At 38.1% G+C, this 24,018-nt stretch overlaps 1 protein-coding gene across 4 annotated transcripts in view; it reads left to right on the top strand.

Moving 5' to 3' along the window:
* UBR3 (ubiquitin protein ligase E3 component n-recognin 3) overlaps positions 1-24,018 on the top strand; it is a 217,159-nt gene that overhangs the window by 154,310 nt on the left and 38,831 nt on the right. For all 4 annotated transcript variants that reach the window (XM_039495547.1, XM_039495546.1, XM_039495549.1 and 1 more), the window contains 2 exons: positions 4,847-4,932; positions 17,162-17,267. In XM_039495547.1, coding sequence (XP_039351481.1) covers positions 4,847-4,932; positions 17,162-17,267 — 192 coding nt within the window. The remainder of the gene's footprint in view (positions 1-4,846; positions 4,933-17,161; positions 17,268-24,018) is intronic.

Raw genomic sequence — 24,018 nt, 5'->3', positions numbered from 1 at the left:
ATATAAAAGGTATGCAACATAGAAAATGTCAGCTGAACCAATTTAAAAAGTAAATTGGACATTCCATGTTTGTGCTAAAATCTAAATTCAGAATTCAGTATTTCTTCTGTGAGAGTTAAAAATATCCCAGACCAGAACAGTGTTACATTGTTCCTTACACTGCTTTAGAAGTAAATGACATGAAAATCTTTTAGGGTGGGGGAGATAAAATTCACTCCCCATCCATGGCTGTTCTTTCATCCTTTGGACTGGATAAGTGGTCACTGCTTTCTGTTTCCCCTACATGGAGGTTTTCAGACACTGGATCCACCCACTCCATATTGTTCCCAACATGTGAGGTAACATGGAGGGCCTTTGCCAGGTCTTCTGCAGCAGTGTTAATTTCACTCTTAATGATTTAGGACTTGATTCAGCACTCCAAATGTGCACAGAACTCCTATTGAATTTTATCTGTATAAGGACTATAGGGTTGGAATATCTATGATCATAAACCTTTATTTTAAAAGCTTTAAATTTAACCTTAATATACATAACATTAATAGAAATAAGAATATGTCCTATGCAGGTTAGCAGTTCACCACCTTATCTGAAGCAGGATTGTTCTTTGTTATAGGTTTTCTAGTGTCTTGTTTTGTGTAATTTTAAATGTCCATGCATGAGAGTATCCTCCACTTCACTGCTAAATGTCAGAATAATACTCCTCACTATCAGGAAGTTTATCCTGGTATTCAGCCTAAATTTTCCCTTCTTAATCCTATCTCATTGTTTCTGTGGCTGTCATTTCTCCTTTTAGCACACTAAATAGCTATTCTGGATGTTTCTGCTATTTTTAGATTCTCACCTTCTTGCCCACTTTTCTCCTTTTGTAGTCGGTCTTAGTCAAACTATAGATAGTTGGTTCACTATTATTATTAATTTGTTTCTGCCTGTGCCAAATACACTAGACACTGTACAAACACGGAAGAGCTTACAATAAAAAACATGGACAAATAGAGAGTTGGGGTAAAGGCACAACGTAAAGTGGTCAAGGTGACAATTGGTCACTTCCTAATAAAGCACTTTTCAAAAATATTTTTCGATTATATCCACTGGACCGTCAGCCTTGCCATTTTATTAGCCAGTGAATTAATCTTTAAATCTCTGAATCTTCTTGCTTTAATCAGCCTCCTGTTCCATTTTGGGTCAGACGATAGGCTGGGGTATCTGTAGTAAGAGAAATATCCTTCCCTGCCGTCTCTAGGGAGCCATCTTGCAGGTAAAAAGAAATTTTGAAGCAGAGCCAAGGAGAAGATACTATAGGCAATAGATTAAAGGGGCATCTGGGCAGCCATTTGTAAACTCCACATACTGAAAGTGGGGTGTTATTGATTGAGTTGTGGTGCCCTCAGGTAGCCAGTGGTAGTAGTTCATTCCTTTCTGTAGCATTGTGAATGCAACATGCTTTCCTCACCCATTACTCTCTTGCTGCCTGGACACATGCAAGTAGAGGTAAAGGAATGGAAGTAGATGGGGTATTCTGCAGCGGTTAAGGGGGAGAGAGCTGGTTCTTGTCAGCTGTCCCAGTACCAGAGACATTCCGTGGCCATTGCCTCCTGGTCTGTGTGTGCAGCTGGAGAAGCAGCTACTTAGCTATCTATAGAGGTCCCGTCTTTCTTTCACCCAATCTCTTATCTTGCTACCTAAGTCTGTTCCTCCATTTGCTCCATTTCTCTCTCTTCACAGGTGTTTATAGGCCTGGTATAGTGGTGTATGTATGTTACTTTTAATTGTAATTGCTCCACGTTGTACTGATGGTTGTCATTTGTGGCAGCATCTTGTAAACTGCTTCTGTTGCATTGCATATGATAGATCTCTGCTTTGTTGGATGTTTAGACAAAACCATTGTTTATGCTGTCAGCTATGTATACATTGACACACAGTTCTCCCTTGTCACTCCTTTCCCTTTTCACTGTCTCGTACATGCTAACTCTTTAAAGAGATATGAGAGAGGCAATGGTAGTGGTAGTGGACTTTCCCATTCTAATACTTGTTCCTGTGAAAAGGTAGGAGAGGGGCTGGTTCCTCCAGACATGCTTTCCACCCCATTATCTGCCCCCCAGTGGGTTAACTTATCTATACCCCTGTATTACTCTGTGTTCTGATGGCTACTAAAAAACAAGGCATCACATATATTTTCAGGTTAATTGGAGTTCACAAACACAAGTTAAAAATGGTCCCTTCCCTGCAGCAGAAGGAAGCAAGACCTTAGCCAAAGCAGCCCTCCCTTCTCAGTTTCTTCAGTGGGGGACGAAGAGCAATCCAAAGGAGGCTGTGCTTCCTATGTCCCTGCCCCAGTGAAAGACGGAGAGGATACACTTCCTTTTGCTTTTCCTCTTCTGAGAGAGATGGAGTATCAAGCTGGAAGTGGCTGATCTCTCTTACTTTTCATTGAGGGAGGTGGAATAGTGGAGGATAAGAACAGCCTTACTGGGTCAGACCAAAAGTCCATCTGCCAGGTGCCCCAAAGGGAATGAACAGAACAGGTAATCATCAAGTGATCCATTCCGTCACTCATTCCCAGCTTCTGGCAAAAGGATTCGATCAAGAGACAAGTTTACTTTCCACTTGTCTTATTTAGAGTATGTTAGATGCCCCCACTTTTCCATCAGTGATAGGAGATTAGATGGTGAGAGTTCAGCTTTACTTTTCTCCATCAGTGGGTGATTGACTATAGGGGCTAACCAATGGGGATGGAGAGAACAGGAAGTGTAGTGCAGGTCTCTCCAACAACTGAGCTTTGAGCAGGGGGTTGGACTAGATGACCTACTGAGGTCTCTTTGAATCCCAATCTTCTATGTTTTCGGGTAATATGGGAAAAAAAGCCGTGCAGAAAGTGCCTATTTGTGGGAGAAGTGCTCTAGTCTCTCAGAAGATTGAGCATAATAGGGGAAAGTATCTTCCATAAATATGAGCTTGTTTGGAGGGGGATGCCTCACCGGAAGAGGGCTGGTGTTTGTGCTGTGGAGAAACGATACACTATAAGGAGGTGCCTTACTCTCTTGGGAGGGAAAGAGAGTGAGTGTGCCGGGGGAAGGAGGGCTGGGGAGAGATTGTCACCAGGACTCTCCTCCTACTGAGCACAGTACTGCATGCATGTCTTGTTCTGTCAGATTTGTCCTTGACTTTTGCTTTTGTAAAATTATATATATGTCTTAGTGAAAGGAAAACTGAAAATTCTAGATATGACAAATTTGTTCTTAAGCGATTGAGATAGTGTTTCTGATTATCTGATTAAATCGTTTAAATAACATCTAGCAAATGTCTTGGTTTTAGTAGTAGAAGACTGCCATTAATTTACAAATTAGTCATCAGAAGATTTGTAGAAATAAAACATTTGTCTCATTTATATTCCAAAGATGAACTAACACATGCTGATCTACACTTGCTATTCTGCCCACTAATATGAAATCCCTGTCCCTGCTTCCTTGCTGGTAGGTTTTTAGAAGTTCAGTGAGCACTGCAAATCGCCTGAAGAGTGGAAAATTCCCCTGTCACACAGATGCCCTTATCAGCAGCTACCAGATGGAGCTCTGAGCAGGAACATTATCAGTGTTAAATTGCTTTTTTTTTTTTCCTGAGTAGAGAGGATTAAAGCATTCCTTCAGAAATGGGTGGCATGAGCTGCAAATTTAGGGATATTAATATTTTGAAATGCTACTATTTTAGAAACATATGGAAGTATCTTTACAAACACTGTATATCAAGAACCCAGTAGTCTCTTAAACTGATTGAGCTGAAATTTTTCCAAAATATTTTATTTTGAATGAAGTATTTTTCTGTTCTCTTCATCCTGTAGTTTAGATTAAATATGCATATGCCTAAAATTCTAAAATAGGTTTTCTTGCAATTAGTGATATTCAGTCAAATTACACTGAGTCTAGAAATGGTTTATTTAATTTCAGTTAAAGAAACACACATAAGGAAAAAGATTGCCGTTTGAATTAATTTAGCATAATATCACTTCAGCATAGTAATTTTGTCTTCCTACACCAGAAATGTGGGAACGCATGTTTATTTGTTAAAACAAACTTTCAGAAGACAAAATGTAAATTGCTTGATCAGTGTCTTGAGGGTAAACGGTAATACAGTACATAAACATCCAATTCCAAAGTCAAACATTGTTAATGAATTTGGCCAAAAAATAGTGTCTAATCATCAGAGTATTATAGTATACTAAGAAGTAAAGTGTTAATGTGACATGCAGGGATTTTGTTGCACAACTCCTATCTCATAATAATGAGTTACACAGCTAAATTACAGTGCCTTTCACTAAAAATTTACGTCCACGGCTTCCAATAACATTGCTACCAAACAAAGGACAGGGCTTCCATTGTAATGGAATTAAAATATTCTGAAGATGAAGCATCTGATTTATGTTGTTTGTTTGTAAATTACTTTAAAAAAGTCTGTGTCTCACAAAGGAAGTCATATGTTCGTAATATATCTAACTTCTTACAATTTTGTTGTCTTTCCAGGTTTGCACAAAAATTCCACTAGCAGCAATGAGTTGTGAAAGTGTCTGAAAATGATACATGCCGCAAAATAAATATATTTAGTTATCTGTAATGCAGTCACCGCTGTAGTTTGAGTGCCTCATACAATACTTGCCAACCAAGCTGTTTAAATCACAAAAATATTCTATTTTGCTATTTTTAATTGTCAAACCTTGCCTTTATGTAACCACCAAGCAACTAATGCGCCGCCTTCTTCCCTATGGTATACAATGCGAGCTTATGGAAGTTCCTTTTTGTCTATAGATGCTTGAATACTGAAGTTCCATCCTAATATCTTTATATATTTCATGCAGAACAAACTTGGAACTTGAACTGGTTCATCGAGGAGGCAATTTATGCTTAGGCGGGGCAAGCACAGCTGGAAAAAGATCTTGTTTAAGTAAGTTTAATTTATTGTGTGATTTAAATTATTTTAAAATTAAATGAGAACTGTGAAATTTAAAATAAAGATGCTGTCTGTTTTGACATTTTAGCATATTTTCTAGGTCTGCTATTGTCAACTTTTTATTATTTCTGTGCTAGAGTTTTTTTCAGATTGCTAATAGTTTGTTTTTGTTCACTGTAATTTTTGTTAAGAGAAAACAGAAGTGTAACTTACAAAGTTTATCCACAAAGAATATTCCTGTATTGTAAAGATAATCCATTTAGAAAGCAAATATCATCAAAACCCTGTAATACCATTTGAATGACTTAAAATTATAAAAACAAAGTAGCTATAAGCATTTTAAAAGCAAAAGATAATGCTTATACAAAAGCAGTTTACTTTGCCAGAGAATTTTTGTACAACCCTGGCTGCTATCGCTAGTAAGTAAAGATATGCACAACTTTGTGTTTGTGTAACTCACGCTAGATGAACACACTGACTCTTTAATGGGGGAGCTGGTGGTGACACCTATGTTTAGTTTGCCTAACATTTGTCATGATGATAATTCTTGTGATCTTTACTTTGAGAAGCTTTTACACTTCCATTGTTTTCAGAAAGATCTTGTTGTTTGGCAACGAGAGCTAAGAAGTACCTTTTCTTTCTTCCATGAATTCGCTGAGATATAAAGTGTTAAAAATGATCATTTCCCTTACGTAGTTTACCTTTTTCAGGAAAATTTGGGCAGCCTGCCAAAATAATAATAGCACATTTTGAGGCCGGGCTCATGCTGCAGCAGATGCTATACTGGGAAGGCTAGGGAACTATCAGAGCAGCTAGAGTTGAGGGAGCTGGACTGGGCTAGGCTCTCCACCCAGACCGGCACATGGTCCCAGTGGCCCATGCCCACCTCTTGGGCACCACATGGACTGGGAACTTACCCCAGCCCCTGGGGTGGGGTGTATGTGTGTGGCCCGGGCTGGGCTAGACTCTGTCACCCACAATCACTGCCAAGACCCAGCATCAGGACCCTGTGATTCATTCCCTTTCTTGGAGGAGTAGGAGTGATGGAGCCTTCTGCTTTTACCAGCCAGTGTAATTAGTTCTGTAGCTTAAGTGGTTTGAAATCTGTGTTGCATTGCTGACGTCCTAGCTTCAGATTCTGCTGATAAATGATGGGAGGGTACAGTTGCACATAATAGGATTTGTTTTCAACTTTCTCCTTAAAAAAAAAAAATCCTAGCATTTTAAAGTCAGGAAGCACCAGATTTACAATTATCCATGCAACCTTAATTCTGCCCACTTGTGCATTTGCATTATGTTGTCTTTAATAACATAATCACATACTATTTTCTACATAAAACCACTGCCTCATTCAGTGCACAGAGTGGGTGCACAAAGAGGCAGAATTAAGATTGTGTGGACATCTTCTAACTTTCAAGTGCTTCGCTTTGGAATCTAAATAATGTTATTTTAACATCATTTTTTGAATGTAATGTACAATAAGGAGCATATTATCCAGTGTGTATTAGCAAAACATTTCCCACACAGCTGCAGAACAACTGCTTCTTCTGTGTAAGGCTTATTTCCATAGGAATTCTTGTAATGGAGGTATTGTCTAAGGGCTGATGATGATGACTGCAGTTCTATTCCCAGTTTTGTTTCTGTCTGTGTTTGGGTACCTTGAGCGAAGCATTGTGCCTTAGTTTATCCAACTATAATGATATAATGGAGATTTTCTTAACTGCCTTTTACCCACCTGTGAAATGGATATATTACCTCTCTCACAGGTTTGTTGTGACGCGTAATATTTGTAAAGTGCTATGAAAACCTTGAGTGAAAGTCTCCATATAAGTGAAAAGTATTTGTGCGCTCGCTGGGAAAAGGATTGCGTCTTGCTATGTATAGAAAGTACTGGATGTGTTTTGAGTGCAATCCATTAATAAATGATAGGTCTTTGATAGTAGCAGTCTGGCCTTTTGGCCCACATGACTATCAGTGTCTGTTCATGCTCTGCCATTCTGAGTTAGGGTAATTTTTTATAATTGGAGAAAGTGACCTGTAGTGAATAAAGGAATGTTTTTATCTTGAGCCATGTGTCTTGAGAAATATGAGACTTATCAGCCTCATAGTAATACCACTTACGATGTTTTGATGTATGATAAAAGTGGAATGAACTAAACTTACCAGATCTTAAAGCACTGTAAAAATATTTGACTTTTATATTAATATCAAAAGAGCACTCAAACGGTAGCTTTTATTTAAAACAAAGCACAATTTAAAAAAAAAAAGAAAAATGTATATGAAATACATCCTGCAAATGTCCAGTATGTAATTTAATGCAAGTTCTCTCTCTCTTTCTCTCATACCCCAGGTTAAATACAGATGATATACATAAACTAGTACACAACACATGTTTCATTAAAAATGGTTAAGTTACAGAACTTTAAAAGGTTTTTCTGATAAACTCCTGATTAACCACTCAGCCTGTCGGAAGCTGACTTGAGAAGTTTGCATTGAATGTTGTGATAGAGTACTTTGCCTTTTGATACACAGAATTCCTGGTATACTAATAGGAATTAATTGCATGTGTTGAAAGGTAAATAGTCTGAGAAACAAAGCATTAAGATTTCAATCCTGATTCATTTTCGTACATAGCAGAACTTTTTAGTATAGGATTTTTGGACAAAAACAATTAATATTTTCATTTTATGTTATGAGCGTTTGGGCCATGTCACACACAAGAGGGGAAAGAAAGGACTTTGAAATTAAGTTTTGTTAACCTTTTTACATACCTTAAAATGTTGTTGTTTTTTCTACTTTTTTTATAAATATAATTGCAATTTCCTAAGCTTGCATTGCTATTTTTATCAATATTATATACTGAAATTTCAGTGGAACACGGTGATCTTCAGTTGCTGTCCTAAACTGTTGTGTAGTTCCGCTACAATATGTTAGCCATGGCTGTGGTTGCAGCAGTGGCTGCACTTGAAAGCTGGGTCGCATAATTCCTGTATACTCTAGTGATTTATATATTAGAAATACCTGAAATAATATTTGGGACAAATGTTCACACACCCGACAGTGTAAATCTTGGAGTCGTATCTAAGCATGTCTTTTACGTGGTTAAGTCAGGTCTGGGAGTAGTTTTGAATATCTGCCCATAGTTCAGAAAATTTGAAAGGGCTTTAGATGCTTCAGTTGAAATGCACTATTTAAACTAAGATCATGTTTAACAAACTACAAAACCAGGAATGTCATCTAATTATTAACTCATTCACACGCTATTTATATTGCATTCATTAAATTGGTAAAAAAGCTTGGATAGTCAGCTGACTGGAATACTATTCACTCACATTAAATCTTGCAATAAAATAGACTCCTGTTTAAATGTAGGTCCTGCTAGAACAGAATCACACTGGACTTGAGTTTTGTATTTGTTTAGCTTTGAACAGTAAGATTTTGACTAATGACAAGAGAATTGTTTTCCCCTAGACAACAGGTTTTATGAAATGGTGTGTAACTTAATGAGACTGTTCTGTCCTCAGCCTCCCATACAGAGAGAGTCCATTCAGGTCATTGGGATGTCTGTGGACTGAGTGAAAATATGTCCCCCAAGTGTATTACTTAGCTGTACTTATAAAACAGATGCTGGACTTTTTTAAAAGGGGAATTCTTGTTTTTCTCTCTTTATAGTCATTTTACAAAATATCATTTAGAAACATAAGTCTGACAAAATTCTTCTTTTTTGCCATGTATAATTATCCTTCCATAGTCCTGTATTTTGTTCCATGTGAAAAAAAAAATGTACTTACAAAATACCTGCAGTTTCTTCATTATCTTTATGTAGATAGAACTGAATCACTTTTTTTTCCTTAAAGATGAAATGATTGTTGGCAAGCAATTTGTTTCCCTATGTAGTAATTTAATACTATTTTGAGTTGAATCTTATTCTTAGGAAATGTAGGCTTGATTTGTACAGTACTATACTAACTTTGTGGTCTTTCTAAACCTGCTTCTGTTCAGTATAGAACAATTAAAATCCATGAAAATGTAAGCTCCCATAGATCGTGCATTGATTCTCTCACGGCTGTGGTACTCAGGTATCTCTCTTGTGATTAAGCACATTACTCTATATTAGGCTTGTAACAACTGTAAAGTTTGTCGATAAGATATTGCAGAAAATGGAATGTGGTGTCCCAGGTGAGCTATTACAGCAGCAAGTGTCAGTGAAGATGGTGGGAACAAATAGGTCAAGTGCTGTTTTAGTAGATTGCACCATGAGGGCAGCTGCACTTGGGAAGTAAAATTAAGAATGATTAATGTAGCTGCTAGAGTCAGTGACTGAGCCAGTGTGACAAGAATGATAAAGGAAATCTGGCCATGTAATTGTCATTTTAAGGTTTAAAATTTTTGTGAATTTATGAAAATATGTGTTTGTATACAGTGTACAACACAAACATGCAGGTCAAAACCTCTTTATCTCACATGTAGGTTCTTTAGAAGTGGTGTGATATAAGGCATTGATAGCAACATGAGGTCAGAGTTCTTGAAACGTTGTTGTTAAGGAGAAATAATTATATCCTCTAATATTTCTACAAATTTTATTTTGTACTTTGGACTATTGTAAAGATTTATAAAAAGCTCAGATATTTCAATTGCTTTTTTTTCTAGGATTTGGTCAGAAGAATGCAGAATGGAATTCTCCTGTCCTACCATAGCATGTTATGTAATGTGATATGAAATACCTTCTTTCTTCTTATGTAAATAACATATGCTAAGGAAAAAGGTATATGAAAACAGAGATGTCATTGTCTTGATTTTTTTATAAATACTATTGATTCCTTCAATGTCTAAGTAGCAGTGTTCATCTTCTAATGTAATACAGACATTTTTGATCCAGATTCTCTCTTCCACCTGTCTTCTCTACTACATTCTGATGATCCTTTGATGTGTGTTTCATTACAATATTTAACTCTCTAATGGCCCATAAATATCACAAAATCCTATTTTTCCATATTTCTCACTTTCCTTAAGTAGTTGTACTTGCTTATCTTTTCCAAGTAACTATTAATTCAGAGTGCCCTGATAGCAGCAGATGGAGATAGGAAAATTCAACAACATTTCTGATCTCAACCTGGGATGAAAGGTCATTTCTGGTGTAGGCTTCCTGTCAGAGCTGTCTGTGAGAAAGCCAAAGGAAACAGTGATCTCCATATGAGCTTACAGGACCAGTTTTTTAAATTGGAAGGAAATTCACATGTATATGAATATTGGAAGATATTTGGGACTCTTGTAAGCTGTCCTTAAAATGAAGTGCTCAACACCTTCTTATCCTTGTATAGTGGTCCTAAGCAATGAAAAAGTGTCTCATTAGGTTGTTTCTACCTCCTTTCTAATGGCTCTTGTTCAGTTTAGAGTTCAGCATTCTGTATTATCAGATGACTTGATAATGTCAGTTGTCATGGATATAATGCCAGTGTCTGTTTTAATCAGTTACTTCAGTGTTTTCCATCAGCCTAGCTAGTTTTCTTGATACACAGAATTTCTTAAGCTCTTGAAACAAATGGCATTGCACAGATAATAATTATGCTCTTTATTGAACTCTGTACCAAGTTCCTTAGTCAAGTCAAATGATAGCTCTTGGCACCATCCTTTGGATCGGACTACACTTTTCACACTGAAATTTGTGGATGGTATATGTTGTTTCTTCCAGGAAAGTCATTTGGTTCTTGTATCATTCCCCCAGTATAGATTGTATCATTTCCATCTCGCAGAGTTTAGTAATGTGAGCGCAATTGAGTAGACTCCCAGTTAACTTCTTACAGGAGTCATAGAAGAAGGTAAAACTCTCTTTCAGCCACTTCCTGATCCTTTGCTATTATGAGCATCTCCCAGGCATATGCAAACATTCCTATTGCTGCTGCTGGCTCCTCAGCCATCTGGGTGTACCCGTCTCCCCTTTTGCCTTCTTCAGTCACAGCTGGTAGTCTGTCTTGACACTGATTTCAAGAAAGCCAAAACCTCTGCCGAACCTAGATAGCTCCCACTCAGCTTAAGTACAGAGGTTAACTCTAAAAATATAGCAGCAAAAAGCATCCTTTATCACATAGCAAAGAGCCCCCACTTACTGGTTGCTAAGAAGTCTGACATATCTTCTGTACCCGAGGAAGGGATCTAAAAAGAAAGCCAATGATATTCTTCAAAGAAAAAGGGCAAATATCTCCCTCATCCTCTCTAAAATAGATCTCTTACTGTAAGGACACCACTCTGAAGAGTTTTGGTCCAGAGGATAGTAGCTACTTAATCAGTGTAGTGCTCAAGGCCTTAGATTTGTCTGACGACACTGCATCACCTGTTGCCTAAAAGAAAAAGGATTTTCCTGACCTTCACAGAAAGGAAAATTTTTCTCACTATTTCCAGTCTAGAGGATCAGTGATGAATGGGAAGACAGACAGCAGATCTTTCCTACTGAAGATATTAAATAGGCTAACTAAGCTCTATAAAGAGGAAAAAGGAAATCTGAGACTCCTTGTTAAAAATCAATACTCCAGCCAATGTCTCCAGTAATGCTCTACATAGAGTCCTGACCAGGAGTTTGGGGAGAGGAGTGCAATAGGGCTACTGGTTTCATACTGCACCTGAAACAAGAAGCACCTACTATGCTCCACTTGCAGAGACCTGCTTGCTGCCTCCTGCAAGCTGTCCCTGTTAACACTGGAAATATGAATAATAGTCTCTGGAATGGGGAGAAGAAAAGGGCAGATCAAGAAAAGTAAAGTCAAAACAGAGACTTATGAGCATTACAGCAAAACAGGTAATATTTATCTGTATTTAAAAATACAAACGGGAGAAGAATTGAGGATAAAAATGTGCTCCTGACTTTTGAAGGATAAAATAAATATGTGAGCCAAACATGCAGTTTTTCATCACTCCTATAGCACTTCCTCCATTGCGTATATAGAATGTGATACCTCATGTGAATGAAGTTGCTAAACTCTCTCTTTGACAAAAGACAATGCAGTAGGTTAAATAGATATGCAAAGTTTCCTTGTAGGGCAGAAGAATAGATCCAAACTAAACAAGAAGAAAATATGTAGCTTCAGTAAATTTAATGTAGATATTGTAAATTTAGCAGACATTTGGATACATCTTGCCATTCACCTATCAAAATATATAATCATCTCTCCAAATTAGTTTAGTTTGTCCTATACATAGATAGAAATGAAAGATAAAAAGATCTATGGGGGACCATCTTTTTCTGTCCTCCTGTAGAATCAAAAATGCATACCAGTATTCCTTAATATTGAAAATAATAAAGGATGTGATTACAGCAGCAAGTGCTGGTGATCTAGCTATATATAGAATGCCTTTTATCCTTGATGTTTGAGAGGGAGAACGTTAGAAGACTCTTCTCTAGCAGTTTCAGTCTCAAAGCAGTGCTAGTGTCTTTTCTCTCCAGCTGCTCTTTTGAAAGTGCTGACTCTGATTAATTCATCTCTGCTGTTTCACAATAAGATAACACTAAAAGCAGAGCTGGCATGGGGCAGCTGAAAAGAACAAACCCCTGGTAGCCGGTTATGTATTATTTTTAGTAAGATAATTTTTTAGGGGAGTGTTTGGTAATAAATTACCATGAATCAAAGTGAAAACTAACTTTTAGACTGTAAGTGTAGATGATGTTTTGTTAAGTATGTTACATAGTTTGTGCTTATAAATAGATACTCTCTGAAAACAAAAACAATCTAACTCCTCTTTCTAAATAGTACTAAGGCCCTGATCCTGCAAACCTGTGGGCAGGTGCTTAACTTCACTCATGTGAGTAAGCCCACTGAAGTCACATGTCTATGTACCTTTGGGTGTTCTCATTATCCATATAAATGTCTAATCCTTTGTGTCCTGGTAGGCTCTTGGACTCAGTGCTAACTTCTGGCAGTGAGAATCACAAGTTAATTGTATTGTGTGGTGGTTTTCTTTTTAAATTAAATTTATTTACATTTGGTCAACTTAATTGGCTGTCACCTCACTCATGTATTATATGAGGGGAAAATAGGAGAGTCCAACTTACGTTGTCCTATCCCATTCATTACATTGTAAACCTGTAATTTTTGGTACTTCTATGATTTAAAAAAAATTAACAGACTTTTTCAAATAGCTTGAAGAATATTAGTTTGGAGATTCCAGGCCAGACCCCTCACTTGCCTCTGCACAACATCATCACTGCTTGATGACATTGTATTATCCCTGGGAGAGGGGCCCATAAGAAACACTGTTGTCTGTGGAGGTGTCTGGGATGCCTGTTGAGTTACGGCTGTCATCCTCTTGCTGCTGGAGAGCAGTTAGGGTGGTTCTTTAATGATTCATTGTCATTTAATATATTGCTTTTGCTTGTTAACAGAAGAGGCTGTACTTTAGATCTTTAAAACAAAGTCTATGGAAAATGAGGTAACTGTTTTTTATAGGCCTCTATCCATACTTCAGTGAGGTGTAATCATGGCAGAACATAGTATACAAAGGCAGATAAATTTTGCCTTTGTGTAGCCCCACATGGACTTCCACCGCATCACATAAACGCATAAGCAGGGAAACCTTTGGAGTAGAATAGCAGGAATGTTGTGGTTCGAATGTTGAGGTATACAAGACAAGCCAATTTTTGTGAAGAAACCACATATCATGCCTTTCTCTATTCTCTCTGAGGCCTGGTCTACACTTTGGGAGGGGGAGCGGGGGATCGATCTAAGTTACGCAACTTCAGCTATGTGAATAATGTAGCTGAAGTCAGTGTACTTAGATCTACCTACTGCGGTGTCTTCACTGTGGTAAGTCGACAGCTGACGCTCCCCCGTCGACTCTGCCTGTGCCTCTCGCTCTGGTGGAGTACCAGAGTCGACAGGAGAGTGCTCGGTGGTTGATTTATCGCATCTAGACTAGACACGATAAATCAGCCCCCGCTAGATCGATTGCTGCCTGTAGATCCAGCCAGTAATGTAGACAAGCCCTTAGTCCTTATTCTCTTGCTTTTCATAATCACATAGTCACCTCAAAAGGAGTAGTAAAAAAAGAACAAATGGTCACTTCAGGACTTCATTTTACTAAACACTGAAGAAGAGAACTCAAAAAACGTGTCTTTTTGCTTCTGTGTTCCCATTGGGGGCAATGTATTCTTTTGTTACTCTAAATCTAGAAAAAAACACAATATGCTTGTGCTCCATTGACATGGTAGAATTATTTTTATATGTTAAAATAGCATCATAGAAAATTTTTCATTAAAAAAAAATCCAGCATAAGCATTGCTCATTTTTGCCTATCTTAGACTGAATATCCTGCATCGTATTTATATAGAACAGAAGTTGGTAGTAGGATTAATGTCTCCTAGATCCATCACAAACAAACTAAGATTTTGTGTTTCATAAAGCTTTTGGTAGCAAATTTTTTTCTGTTCAGATTAATGCTACAATACAACACGTCCTAATTTCACAAACATATAGACAGAACATACAAATAATAAACTGTCTGGTGCTAGATTTTGATGCTTGACCAATTCATTTTATGTTAAATGTAAGCTTGGAAAATAGTCAATATGGGAACAAAGAGTTAATTACTCTGAGCACATTTCTGCCTCATTGCTCCTTTCTGTTTGAAGCAAGGAGCAGTTTAGTGTAAATTATCATGATTTCTATTTTTTTTTCCTTGGAGAAGGGAGGAAACCAATAGTTTTGTGGTGTTCATTTAAATAAAAAGAAATTAGTATAATTTTCTGAAAGATCAGTATATTCTCAGGATGTTGAGAAATCTGTCAGCAAAACAACATTTTGTTATAATTTCTTGCTAGGAGAAATGAGGATTTATTTTGTCCTCATTGACTGATTTTATTCAGAAAGCAGGTGACAGCAATCAGTTCCAGTGTCATCTATATCTTCAATTATTTTACAAACCCCGGGAACTAATTACAGCCCTCAGGCTCTGGCAGAGTCAGCTGACTTTAGCATAAGACTTTTTTGGCCACCAAATACCTCTGAGTAATTGTCTATTTGTGGAAAATAAATTAATAGCTACTATTTTTATTTAAATATGGAGACCTGTAGATGTGTGTGCAGGTGGAATGAGTACGTGATGGGGGCTGCAGAAAGAGAAGGAAAGGAGAGACATTAAACATGAAGCAAGAGAAAGAAATAAAAGATTCGAGGAGAAAATGGGAGAGAGAATTGAGCAAAAAGGAAACATTGAAGGGAAGTAGAGGAAGAGAAAGTGAAAATAAGAAGGAACCATTATTTAATTTTACATCAAAATTGGAGAGGGGCAGACACTGAAACAGACACCGCAGAAGATGCCAATATAGTATAAAATGAAAGAAAATAGTGAAGGAAGGGAAAAGGAAAAACTGAGCCACATTATGGGAAACCTAGAAAGTTCATTTTTTTAAAAATAGGACTTTCATATCAAAACATTACAGTAGAATAGCATATACATTTTCACTAGGGATATAACTGTACAATAAACATACAAGGAGTAATTGAAAGCACTTCCCGGGGCCTCAAAACCTGCAAAATGTAAAAATTAGGGACCACTCTGAAGATGGTGCCTGCACTGATTGTGACTGCCAGCCAAAGTTACATAACAAAGAGGAAATCTGAAAAAAAAGCAGATGTATGTAGTCCAAATGAATAGTTATCCGTAATTCATGAATATATTAGTTTGTTTCTATGGACCAATTGTATAATTCACATCTATGTGGCAAGAATCACATTTAATATATGATTCTGTAATAACTTACATTAATAGTATAATAGCGCCTTTTGTTCAAAAGGATTAAAAAAGTATTTTGAAAATAATCATATATATATATATATAGGGCCCTTGAAATACAGCCACATCTGGGTTGGAGGGTGATGGCAAACTGCGCAACGCATTGCAGAAAGGATATGTGGGCAAAATAGTGTTCTTAAGAAAAATACCATGCTATCTGTAATGTCATGCAAAGTAGGCAGAAACTCTGTTTTTAAAGTCTTATCCAAAAGATGACTGCATAATAAACTTGTGGCACTAAAAGTTTTTACCCGCAAAAGATGAAGGGCTGGGATCTGAACCTTTGATTCCAGCAACTTTAGGAATTTTAAACCTTAGACATATGGAACACAAGAAGAGTACTTCAGATACGAGACAAACAAGTGAGAGCACGGTGTCACTGTTTTGAATTAGGGCTATATCTATGCAACTCATAAATTCTGATTGATATTGTGAAGTTGTATTATGAAAATCTTGTGTGTCATGAGTAACCGCCAGCAACAACTCACAATAAGGGTGACATTACTGCAACACCCCCTACAATATCCTTGAGACCCCCCACCCCATGGCACCCTTTAGAGTTGGGACCCCCATAGTTACAACACTGTGGAATTTCAGATTTAAATATCTGAACCCCTCCATGAAATTTACTTTTTTTAAAATCCTATGACCGTGAAATTGACCAAAATGAACTGTGAATTTGGTAGGGTCCTAATTATACCCCATGAATCGTTAGTTCTATTGATAAATATAAGGGCAGAGCGGGGAGCGCTCTGGCTGTGGGCTCCTACTGTACGCCAGACTCCAGCTGCTGGTCCTGGCCAGGCTGGTGAGGGATGGGACTTCCTCTTCCCCTGCAGAAGCCGCTCCTGGGGCCGGGTCAGACTCACCCCCTGGCAGCAGGAAGCTTTGCGGCCGCTAGCTGGGAGCCCAGCTCTGAAGGCAGCATCACTGCCAGCAGCAGTTCAGAAATAAGGGTGTTGTGGTATTGCCACCTTTACTTCTGTGCTGCTGCTGGCTGCGGCACTGCCCTCAGAGCTGGCGGCCAGCCAGCATATGCCACTCTCTAGCCGCCCAGCTCTGAAGGCAGCACAGAAGTAAAGGTGGCAATACCATGACTCCCTACAATAGTCTTGCGAACCCCCCCCACAACCTTGTTTTGGATTGGGACCCCCAGTTTGAGAAATGCTGGTCTCCCCTATTAAATCTGTATAATGTAGGGTAAAAGTACACAAAAGACCAGATTTCACAGGGGAGACTAGGTTTCATGGTCCGTGACGTGTTTTTCAGTCATGAATTTGGTAGGGCCCTAGGTAAAATCCCTGGGTTTAGAGCATCATTTATAACATTCTAAAAGACGTCAGGTTTTGTAGAAGGCTTAGGAAATAAATGGTGATAAACGGATATAAAATATTTTAGATATATTTAACAAAATTATCTTTTTTTCCCCCCACCAATTCAGATCAGCTGTTCCATGTTTTGGCCATGCACATGCGGCTTTACAGCATTGACTCTGCATACAACCCATGGAGAAAACTAACACAGCTAATGCAGGATAGGAATTCACAGTAAGTATTTTAAAATACCCAACATCAGTATAGTTCTGTGGACAAAATGGTCCCTTATCACTTTCTGAAGCTAAAAATCTTTACTTGTCAACAATCTGAATTGCCAAGCATGTAAGATACAAAACTTAATGTCTAGCACACAGTGTATTTCTTTGCGGAGAAGAATTTTCAAATCTGTTTTATACAAAATATTAGAGATTCATATTTGTGATTTTAAAGTAATATTGTGAAGCCAAGTAGGCCCAAAATTAAGGATGGTAAGAACTTGGGCTTGTAATTTTCTGTACATTTTGATCTTTTAACTTATATAGCTAGGGACAATGGAAGCAACTTTTTGTCACTTTATGTTAAGCTTCCATTTATAAATGGTTTATAAAGAGTTAGATGATTAATAGATGTTATAAGAATGTTACTGACATAAATAGTATATGTCAAAATGGTTACAGGCTAGAACGTGTCATAGTTTATTATAAGCAGTTTATTGACCTGTTGGACTTTATAACAATTGATTAACCATATATTAAAACATCTATAAATCAATTATTAACCCTTTTGAAACTATTTCTAAATGGAATTTTGATATAAAATGCGACCCCTTTTTCTTTGAGGTACTTTATCCTAATTTCTCTTTTATTCTTTTATACTTCCTTCCTTCACATTGGTCCTGTGGTTATCCTCATGAGACTGCCTGAATCCAATAGTAAAAGTTGTCTGAATATTTATTTAAAAGAAAAACATAACATTAAATTAATGGAAAATCCCCAGATACCTAGCAATAAACACCATGTATTGTGGAACAGTATGGAGGAAAGCATGGAGGTTGTGTGCATGCAAAGATGACAAATAACCAAATGGTGGAGGAGGTGGAGAGGAAATCACTCAGTTAGAGACAAGCAGGGAGGGGAATGATCCTGGTCTGAATTAACGAGAGTTTGTTGTTCTTTTGGGCACGCTGCAAGGCCTACTTTTTTCCCCTGGCTTTTGTGCATAATTTCATAATATTAAAGTTTAACAATGGGAATCACAAACAAAGGATTACCTATGTCTGTGGAGGGGTATTAGGGGAGAAGAGAGAGATTAGGCTATGAGTGGCTACTGAGGGTTGTTTTTTTTTTCCTATTTGAGCTTTTGAATCAATTGAAAGATTTCATATCTGTGTGATGTAGCAAACAAGCCTGATGGAACCTGCACAGGTTTACACAGAGCCTGTTTATGGAACTTAGAGCCCTTAGTGATTATGGAGCTATGGGCCACACTAGATATTGTGCTCAAAAATCTCTGAGATAAGTAGTTACAGATGCAGCTGGTGGTATAATAGGTTTCTTACTTCTGAAACTGATGTTTCCTGGTTTTCTAAATATGGACTGTAATTAGTGCTGGCAGGTTCAGGTTTTCCAAGTGTTCTTGTACCCATTCTTTATCTATTTTGCAAAGTGAACAGCCATACAAGAGGAACTCTGCCTTGATTACTCCATTATACTACATGTGTAGAATTCCAGGTGTTGGTTTTAACCTATAAAGCCCTAAGTGGTTCAGGACCTGTTTACCCGAGAGAGAGCCTTTCTCATCATTCCATATTACCACCGTTCAGATCAGCAGAGGAACCCAAGCTGGAGCTCCCTCAGTAGAAATGAGAGGGAGCTGTTGGCTGAGCATTTTGTGAAGGTTCCTCAGTTTTGCGCTGTTACCTGCTGTCAGGGTTCCTTTCCCATTCTGAACTCTGGGGTACAGATGTGGGGACCCGCATGAAAGACCCCCTAAGCTTATTTTTACCAGCTTAGGTTAAAAACTTTCCCAGTGTACAAATTTCACCAAGGACAGTATGCTGCCACCACCAAGTGATTTAAACAAACATTTAGGGAGGGCCATTTGGAGCCCTACCTTCCCCAAATGTCCCCCCAAGACCCTACACCCCCTTTCCTGGGGAGGCTTGAGAATAATATCCTCACTAATTAGTACAGGTGTATACAGACCCAAACCCTTGGATCTTAAGAACAATGAAAAATCAATCACGTTCTTAGAAGAAGAATTTTAATTAAAGAAAAAGTAAAAGAATCACCTCTGTAAAATCGGGATGGTAAAGTCTCAAGAACATAGAGGATCTCCCCTCTAGGCAAAACCTTAAAGTTACAAAACCAGGGATAAACCTCCCTCTTCCTACAAAGGAAATCACAAGCCAAAATAAAAGTGAGCTAACGCATTCCTTCACTAATACTTACTAATAATAATGGAGTTGGATTGCTTGCTTTCTTGATTTGTCTCCGGAACAGAAAGACAAAGCCTCCCCCCACAAGATTTGAAAGTATCTTGTCCTCTTATTGGTCCTTTTGGTCAGGTGTCAGCTAGGTTACCTGAGCTTCTTAACCCTTTACAGGGTAAAGAGGAATTAACCCTTTACAGGGTAAAGAGGGATTTTACGCTACCCTTAGCTGTATGTTTATGACACCTGCCTTGGTCCTCCGGAGCTCAGATTGGTAACCTATTGAGCACACTGCAAAGCCTATCTTTCTTCTAGTTGCAGCCAGTCTTTTTGCATTATTTTGTGATTTTAATTTGTAGGGTAAGCACCTGGAGCACAGTTTGAGCTCCTGTAATTACACTTTTGGAATTTGAAGAAATAAATAAAATCTTCAAGTGAACTATGACGTATTGAGCATGTGTGATTTGAAGCTGCTTCAAAATTCACAGGATCTTTTGAAAGTGCATCTTTTTCAGACACAGTTGTAAGAACTCAGCATAATGAGAAGGTCATTTTACTACAACTCTTGCCAATAACCTGCAGAAGGTTAGAAGGTTGATGGAGAAATATCAGTGCAGGCTTAGGAAATGGATTGTACTCTGTTATTTTGAGTCTGTCTAAGCATTTTAGTAATTTAAATCGTCATCTTTCCCAGGTCAGTACTCTCCCAGGAGGAGAATATCTGTCAATAAAAGAAAAAGATCCAAATAGCCTCACTTGCTTATTCTGACTGCAAACAGCATAATGACAAAGTCCCAACAGCTAAACAACTTTTGACTGAACATCACTAATGTGTTCATTTGTGCTACTTCTAATCTTGAGACAAAAACCAACACTAGCAAAACCTGTTCTGTGTCAGAAGAGTACTGTTCATCCAGGTTCTTTGTTTTGTAAAAAAACAAAACTTCCTAGTAACATTCTGGATTTGTTCTATCTCATTTTTAGTTTAAATTAACATTTTAATTGAAAACAGTTTACATAAGGAGATGAGTTGTATTTACTTAATAAAAGGTTTTTTCATTTTCAGCTTTGTAAATAATCTATAAAACACAAACAACATTGCATTGTATTTTTGCAGCTCTTATATAATGTTAACAACTTTCTCTATATAAATACAAATTTAGACTTAAAATCTCCTGACTCTAGATCTCACACTTTTAGCTTGGTTTTCCTCTACACAACTGACACTAATTTATCAGGCTGGAGATTTTATGCCAAATGTATAGGAAAATTAAATCACAATAATGCTTCTACTTGAAAAAAAAAATGTCAGTGTTGCCAACAGCCCCAATCTATGCCAAGATCTGCCTCCATAATTGGTAAGTGATCTGGGTACCTGAGAGATTGCCTCCATTCTTGGGAGATGCCTCATTGAGTGCTTGAATGAACAGTCCTCTTGTTTAATCAGAAGCAGGATAGCATCAGGGAATGTGTGGTCAGGAATTCATGACTCTGGAACTTTCTTCCACTAGCTACTTGGTCTGCCAGAGCTCAGACTTGTTGAACTTCAGGATACACACAGCAGTACTCAGCTGCTTTCACTGGCTTCTCCTGTAGAAAGAAAGCATCTGATTGGGGTGTAGGTTTGGATGGAGGGGTGATTTATTGTGCAAGAAGGAATAAGGAGAAATGTATAGTCTGTTTTTTTCACACCTGCAGTTGCCTTGTTTGTAACTCTCTTGTACAGCACACAGATCATTAGATGCAACTTTATCCATGTAAATAAATAACCCTAGGCAATTTAGGAAGGGGTTAATACAATGTCACATTAGCCACGCACAACTGAAGTGTATGCGTGTGAGAAATATTAAGCAAGAAGATTCAGTGTCCAAAAGAACTTAAAATATATGAATTATTCTATAAAGCAAAAAAGCTGTGTCTAATAAATTATGGAGATTTTTGTGGTAAACTAAGTTGTTGTTGGTGATATACCAGGTTCTTTACAGTCTCTGCTGAACCAGTAACATAGTGGCCTGTTGTTGGTCATTGCTTGACCACCTGGTGACCTAGCCATCCCAAATCTGGGATAAAAGTGAATGTTGCTTTAAACTGAATTCTCCAGATTGGCTTAGTCTTCTGTGGTTGGTATGTTGACAGATAAAATGTTTTGGCAAAAGGTGCTAATGTCAAGGATGATATGAGTCTTTAATATATAGTGGGGGTGTTGCGGCTTTTTTACAGTCAAAGTATGGCTCATGGAACCCTTCCCCCTTCTCCACCTACTAGATGTGGGGGTGGAGCTTGGGGCAGTGAGGTAGGGGCTTCTGCCTAGCAGGGAGGAGGGGATCGGGGCTTCAGTCCAACCTGCCAGGGGCACACCTGCCAAGACTTGGGGCTTCAGCAGAAGCAGGGCTGAAGTCCCCGAGCCCCAGCAGGTGCACCCTGATTCTCGAACTTCTGAAAATAGTCGTATGCGGCTCAGAGGGTCAGTAAGTTTGGCCACCCCTGATATATAGGGACTCAGGATGGAACTGTCCATAGAAAGCTGTGAAGTTCCCCTGTACGGTAGGTGCATCCAGGCACAGTTCTCTTAACAACTGCAAGTTAAAGTACTCTTTGCCTGGATGGGCAGTCAAACCTTTTCTTCCCGAGAAGCTGCACAAAAGGAAGATTAATGGTCAAGCCACCTTTTGGCACCATATGCTGCTAAATGAGCAGCTTTGCATTTACCAGGAGTAAAGCTCAGGGACTGAGGGAGGAAGAGGGAACGTTTTAAGCAGACAGTCCGTGAGAGACAGAGACCAAAAGACAGTGACTGTGGTGCATTAGTTGAGGTTTCTGCAAGCGGCAGTTGCCTATGTACAGTCTGTGACCCCACCTCTGTTCAGGGAAACAAGAGTTATGAGCATTTTTTAAATAAAACTTATTAGAAAATACATTGACACTGCATCACCAATTTCTCATCAAATGAAAAACTGACCTGCTGCCAAAGCTCACAAACATTAGCAAAAGGGCAACGACATAAGCTGTGTTATGTCCTATGTGGTGCCCAATACAACGAGTAGAATTTAGAAGTGTTGTAGGCTTGTCCTTGTTGATGAAGCTTATGTACTTGGCCACTCTTCTTCCCTTCCATCAGATTGCCCCTGACAATGCCAACAGAGCCTTGGTTCAGCCTTCACACCTTATTTATTGCAAATCCTAATGTTTAAAGCTTATGTGTCATTCTCTTCTCTCCCTTGGGGACCAATATTTCTAGGGCTTTGTTCCCTGATGAGATCATCCATAGAGTGGCTTTGTTTCCCCTTCCCTTCATCATCACAGAACTGGCCAAATGGAGTAAACCAGAGATTAAGAGGTGCTTTGCACTTGAGGAGACTCTCTCAGGGGCTACAGAAGGGTAAAATGGAGCATTTCCACAATTGCTCCCAGTCCCAGAGCATGGACTTATGTTCTGCCAGAGAAATGCAGCCCAGAAAGGAAAGCAAGTAACAAATTTTCCATTTATGGATATATCAGAAGGTTCCTCTTTGTACTGTATCGTATAGATTCTTTTCAAAATGGATGCATGGATTCATTTTACAGTACCTTAAGCACCATGAGAAGTTATATTAACTAGCTTTTCATTAGCTGCTACTGTGGTACAATCTGTTGGAAAGTCAGACTTATCAGGCTTTCTCATATGCATAGAGGATTAGCAGGATGGATAAGTTCCATACTCTAAACAGAGTTTATAAGTGCAGTTTCAATGTCATAATGAAGAAGTTGCTTAGGCTGTTAACGAATGACAGAGCGCTTTTTAAGTGCTTAATGTGCTGCAGTGCTTGATGTAGACTGAAGCAGCTTATCGAAAACCTTGATGTTTCATATAGCTTTACTTCTCCAGTTCATATGGAATGAATAAATTAGGCAAGCATTTCACTTGTTCTCACATTTAAAAAGTGAGTCTTCCATACTTTTTTTGTGATATTACCAGTCATCACTGCATACTATATAAATTGGAATCTTATCTAACTTATCATGTCAAAATTGGCATTTCACCTAATTGTCTGTTACTGTGAAATGGCTTTAACTCTGATACTTTCTGAAGGAAAGAACTTTTCAAATATGAACATAACCAACTAGAGTTAAGAGTTCTTTTTCTTTCTTTCTTTCTCTCTTTTTTAAATGAATTTAAAATCCAGAAAAAAAATTAAGGTGAGAAATGTATTAAAATGACTTGTTTATAATTTAGGGCACCAGCCTAATGAAACTTTTATCAATCTATCTCACAAAAGGCAAAATAAAACTAACCATGGGTAAAATTTTCAACTGTGCCTAAGTGATTTAGGAGCCTGCATCCCTACGTTCCAGTGAGACTTAAGCTCCTAATTGTCTATATCATTTTTGAAAATGGGACTAGGTGCTTTTGAAAATTTGACTCCCTCATTGTCTTTTCTAGAATTTGAACTGTTCACAAATACTGGTTTTTAGAGCAGTGGTTTTCAACCTTTTTTAATTTGCAGACCCCTAAAAAATTACAGATGGAGGTGCAGACCCCTTTGAAAATCTTAAACGTAGTCTGCGTACCCC

The sequence above is a fragment of the Mauremys reevesii genome, linkage group 11 (genome assembly GCF_016161935.1).
Source record: "Mauremys reevesii isolate NIE-2019 linkage group 11, ASM1616193v1, whole genome shotgun sequence".
NCBI classification, from domain to species: domain Eukaryota; kingdom Metazoa; phylum Chordata; order Testudines; family Geoemydidae; genus Mauremys; species Mauremys reevesii.
The sequence above is the reverse complement of the archived record's forward strand: the minus strand, read 5'-3'. Positions and strand labels throughout refer to the sequence as shown.